This window comes from Ochotona curzoniae, unplaced genomic scaffold (assembly GCF_017591425.1).
Source record: "Ochotona curzoniae isolate NIBS_2020 unplaced genomic scaffold, NIBS_Ocur_1.0 contig_3819, whole genome shotgun sequence".
Taxonomy (NCBI): domain Eukaryota; kingdom Metazoa; phylum Chordata; class Mammalia; order Lagomorpha; family Ochotonidae; genus Ochotona; species Ochotona curzoniae.
In genome coordinates, this window is record NW_024466004.1 from 50216161 (window position 1) to 50220982 (window position 4822).

General features: G+C 39.6%; 1 protein-coding gene across 2 annotated transcripts; it reads left to right on the top strand.

Moving 5' to 3' along the window:
- The first annotated feature begins 1285 nt into the window (after window positions 1-1285).
- LOC121158404 (40S ribosomal protein S27-like) lies at window positions 1286-2073 on the top strand. Of its 2 annotated transcripts, none has more exons than XM_040983111.1 (2): window positions 1286-1426; window positions 1725-2073. In XM_040983111.1, the coding sequence occupies exons 1-2, from the start codon at window positions 1329-1331 to the stop codon at window positions 1897-1899; spliced, it is 273 nt and encodes a 90-aa protein (XP_040839045.1). In that variant the 5' UTR covers window positions 1286-1328; the 3' UTR covers window positions 1900-2073. The 2 variants fall into 2 exon arrangements, with proteins under 2 accessions (XP_040839045.1, XP_040839046.1); XM_040983112.1 differs by having other exon boundaries at window positions 1286-1400; window positions 1708-2073.
- Window positions 2074-4822: the final 2749 nt, after the last annotated feature.

Genomic DNA, 4822 nt, shown 5'->3' on the forward strand with positions numbered 1-4822 from the left:
TAAAAAAATGCTATTAGGCTTGAGAGTAGATTAGAAAATCTCATGAAAGTCACTATTTTGGCCTTGTACAACCAAAACCAGAGACTATGTGATGATGAGAGAGAAGGATAAATTAAAATATTACGGGTCTCTTTGTAGCCTAATGATCATACCAACCAGAGGCCCTGGGATTCTCAAATTTCTATGGCTGAGGTAGGATGGAGAACTTGAGGAAGGCATGTCCATATTATTATTGCCAAAGGAAACTCCTACATCTCTGTTCTATTGCTGAGGTAGGATGCAAAACTTGAGGAAGGAATGTCTACATTATTATTGCCAAAGAAAACTCTTACATCTCTGTTCCATTTTCACTAAAGATCATTAAATGGTGAATCACCCCGTGGGGCAAAGGTCTCAGAAGACCCAGCAGGACTATTTGGCTTGAAATGTCTGGGCCTTCTATAGATTCACCACCCAGACTATTAGCACTCATAATCACTGGGCAGGACTATCCTTCAAATGTAAAGAAGTTGACTGCCTCATAGGTACTAGAGTCCCATTTTCTGTCCTGTTGAATCAGGGTCTCCCCTGTTTCATTAGTATGATTGTGAGAAATATCTCAGGAAAGTACTTAAATATTTCACTCAACCCCCAAGCTGTAAGTGGTATAACGGGGTTTTTTTGACCCATGTTTCTCTGATTGTACTGTAGATTACAACACTACCTCTAGTGAGAAATGGGAACCATTAACCTCATTGTTCCAGGGCAATAGTTATTGCTTCCCTACTTAGGGTAGTTGTTATTCTAGAGATTTGAGCAATGCATGGTAAGATTGACTAAGCAATATTTGTCCAATCAATATGAATTTATTTCAAGAATGCCTCCTCTCTTCCCCATAAGAATACCTTAAAGATCCAGTAAGGATTACAAAACATAAACAAACATTTTTAAATCGCAGGGCTTTTAAAACCATACAGTAATCCTTATACCACACCAATATAGGGAACTAGAGAAAAATTGCTTGCACAAAGAAACATAAGTATCCAAATAAATTGGATGGAAATGTAATTTAATTGAAGACAAGGCAAGGAAAAAATCATGAAAAGGACTTCTGTTTTAAAACCTGTCATGTATATATATATATATGTGTGTGTATGTATATTATATGTATATGTGTGTATGTGAATATATGTATATATATATATATGTATATATATACATATGTAGAGAGAGACAGAGAGAGTTAGTTCTGTTGAACCACGAGAGTGAGGTTTGGTGGCCGTTAGTGTGTTATGGCTGAGGAGAACCGCGGGAGCCAGTCGTCTGCGCTGGGCTCGGGGGCTGCCGACATGCCTCTGGCCAGAGATTTGCTACACTCCTCCTTGGAGGAGGAAAAGAAGCAGCATAAAAAGAAACGGCTGGTGGGCCCGGCACGGTGGCGCAAGTGGTTAAGGTCCTCGCCTTGCATGCCCGGGACCCGGCGGCCCAGCTTCCCTTCCAGCTCCCTGCCTGTGGCCTGGGAAAGCAGTCGAGGACAGCCCAAAGCTTTGGGACCCTGCACCCGTGTGGGAGACCCAGAAGAGGCTCCTGGCTTCGGATCGGCATAGCATCGGCTGTTGTGCTCACTTGGGGAGTGAATCATTGGACAGAAGATCTTCCTCTCTGTCTCTCCACTCTGTATATTCGCCTTTCCAATGAAAATAAAACAAATCTTAAAAAAAAAAAAAGAAATGGCTGGGTCAGAGTCTAAACTCTTCCGTTATGGATGTAAAATGTCCAGGTTGCTACAAGATCACCACGGTGTTCAGCCATGCCCATTCAGTAGTTCTCTGTGTGGGCTGCTCCACTGTGCTATGCCAGGCCAGGGGAGGGAAGGGCCGGCTCACAGAAGGCTGTTCCTTTAGAAGAATGCAGCACTAGTGACCTATGCAAATTCCTGGATTTGTGTTTTCTCACGGAAAGGCTTATCATAAGATCAGATATTCTGGTGAATCTACTAAGATGATGTAATTTTGTTTGACTTTATAAGGTATTCAAGTTATCCCCTATTTTGATGTCAATTTTTCAATAAAGTTTTGATTATGGGCAAAAAAAAAGTGAGGTTTGAAGTGGTTCTGTGAAAATTAAAAAAAAGCCCCTTGTAAATTTAATATTCCACCATATGTCTTTCTAAGAGAGGTTGTCATGGGAGATATCTCACAAATAGAGGTGGTTTTTGTATTCTCACACTCTGATTCATACAGTTAATAGGGTTAAATCCATGGTGTGGTGCCTTAACGGAGGTAAGCAGTGAATAATAAGATAAAAAGAACTAGCACATCCAGTTGCAAGGTATTCCCAAAATAGCTGCAGATTGATGATGGAATTGAGGTTTGATGGCATTGAGGGATGAATGCTAGGGAGGAGTCTGTACAACAGATTTACTTATCCTTATAAAAAGTTAGTTTGAATCCTTCGGTGGCTTGGCCAGACTATTCATCTTCCTTGGAGGTGTCAAAGTCATTCCCCAGGATTGAGTCTGAAGTTAGTTCAGAGACCCAGGTTTTTACTTGACTATAGTGGAATATAATCCTAAAAAGAAGTTTGAGCACTTAAAGTGGCAGGAGTCGTCACCGTCCTTGGAGGTGTCCAAGTTATTCTCTGGGATAGAATTATAAGTTGGTTTGGAAACCCAGGCTTTTACTTGAATGGTGGATCCAAGAGTCCAATCCAGACACTTGTACTAAAGTGCAGATAGAATGAGTCAGAGTTCAGGGTCCTTCCAACCCTCCTCTGAAGAGGGGGAGTGAGTTGGAAGGGCCTTCATTAACACTCCCAGTCACATGCACTGGTTTCTGATCTCACATGGCCTCTGCAAGTTTGGCAAGTACTGTGATGGATCTGATCTTATATGAGATCTCATTGTCCATTAAGAGATTGTTAGTAATGAAAAGACCACAGAAGGTGAGTTTCATAAAATAGCTTCTTGGGCATCTCATGAATATGTAATTAGTCATTAATCTTTTCTAACTTTCCTGTTGATGGTGGCTTCAAGGCACAATGGAGGTGGTGTTCTATATCTAGCTCCTTAAAGATACTCTGAATGGTGTCTGCTTGCAGAAGAAGCCTTTGTCACTGTAAGCACTAAGGAAGTCTGAAACTGGGAGCTATTTCAGAGACCAGGAGCATTCCGAATTCCATAAAGAAGGCTTTTACACAACTAGTGAAGGTATCCATAAAAAGAGTATTGGATATTTCTTATTTTAGGCATGTAAGTAAAGTCTAGTTGCCAGTCTTATCTTTCTCTAGATGGCTTCCTTTACTTTGTACTCTAGGTAGAGGAAAACTTACATACAAGGCACTGTTACTAAGCCGAGGTTCACAGACCTCCATAACCTGTTGCAGAGATCTGAGGAATTCCTTTCCTGTAAATAGCTACTGAGCCTGCTGAAAAGTCTTATCCCTTCCCAGGTGGAAAACTTCATGTAGGGTTTTAAGTGCCTTCCACTGGCAAGGGGAAGGACAATGTATCCTTCTTCAGACTGAAGCCATCCAATGGGCTGGAGAGTATGATATCTAGAAGGTACCATCACATCTCTTCAGAACAGTTTTATGGCTGATCACTTGCAGGGGCTTTCCCCAATTCAAAAGAGCCTCTAAATGCATTGATTGGGCCACCAACAGCCATTTATTTTCTCTTAGCCATTTCATCAGTTTGTTTAAGTGTCTCTTATTGTGTGTAACTGCAAATTCCAAAGGGAAGAACACCAAACAACTGATTTATTTCTTGCTAGTATTTGATTTGTGACCCATTTGCAACAAGGGAGTATCTTTATGAATAGTCACATGAGCATAGATAACTAAATAGACATACTAAAAATCCTTATAATATATGTTAGTTTATACTTGCATAGTTCAAGTGCTCTTGTTAGAGCTACCAGCTCTGCCTATTGAACACTTATAAAAGAAGGAAGAGGAAAAATGAAGGCTTATGAAGTGAAATGATTTGTATTAATCAATAAAACTAACAAAGAAACAGCTGTGCTTTAAAACTACATTTATCTCAAACATCATTTTCATTGAAGTCAACAATACTGCCATTTTTGTTAATTATATCCATTAGAATGTGTGTGTAGAAACTAAGCATGTATTTTTCATTTAGCTAGAATGATACATGCTATAGAGAATTAGATATGCAAGAGAGATCTGGTGGCTGGTGAATTCTACTGAACTTTCAAAGAACAAATTCAATCAAAAAAACTATACATAAAATCAACAAATCAAAAAGTTGGTTTTTTGAGAAAATAAACAAAATAGACACTCCACTGGCCCGATTGACCAAAAAAAAAAAAACAAGAGAAAGTGAGAATCAATAGCATTAAAGATGACAAAGGCAACATAACAACAGACACTGCAATCATTAAGAAAATAATTAGAAATTACTACAAAGAACTGTACTCCCACAAATTTGAGGATCACCAAGAAATAGAAAAGTTCTTGGACTCCCACCACTTACCAAAACTCAGTCCGGAGGCAACTGAAGAATTAAATAAACCCATAACCGAGGCAGAGATTGAAACAGTCATCAAGGATCTCCCAACGAAAAAAAGCCCAGGCCCAGACGGCTTCACCACAGAATTCTACAAAACATTCCAAACAGAACTAACCCCAATCCTCTACAAGCTCTTCAAAACAATAGAGAAGGAAGCAACCCTCCCAAACTCATTCTATGAAGCTAACATCACCTTAATCCCAAAACCGGACAGGGAACCGTCAGAGAAGGAAAACTACAGACCTATTTCTCTGATGAACATTGATGCTAAAATTCTCAACAAAATCCTAGCCAATAGAATTCAAAAAATCA

What these genes read in the sequence shown, in the direction of transcription:
- LOC121158404 (XM_040983111.1), top strand. Translation starts at nt 1,329, where the DNA reads ATGCCTCTGGCCAGAGATTTGCTACACTCCTCCTTGGAGGAGGAAAAG. An exon ending in CCGGCACGGTGGCGCAAGTG is followed by an intron (nt 1,427 to 1,724) that starts GTTAAGGTCCTC and finishes GCTGGGTCAGAG; the next exon opens with TCTAAACTCTTCCGTTATGG.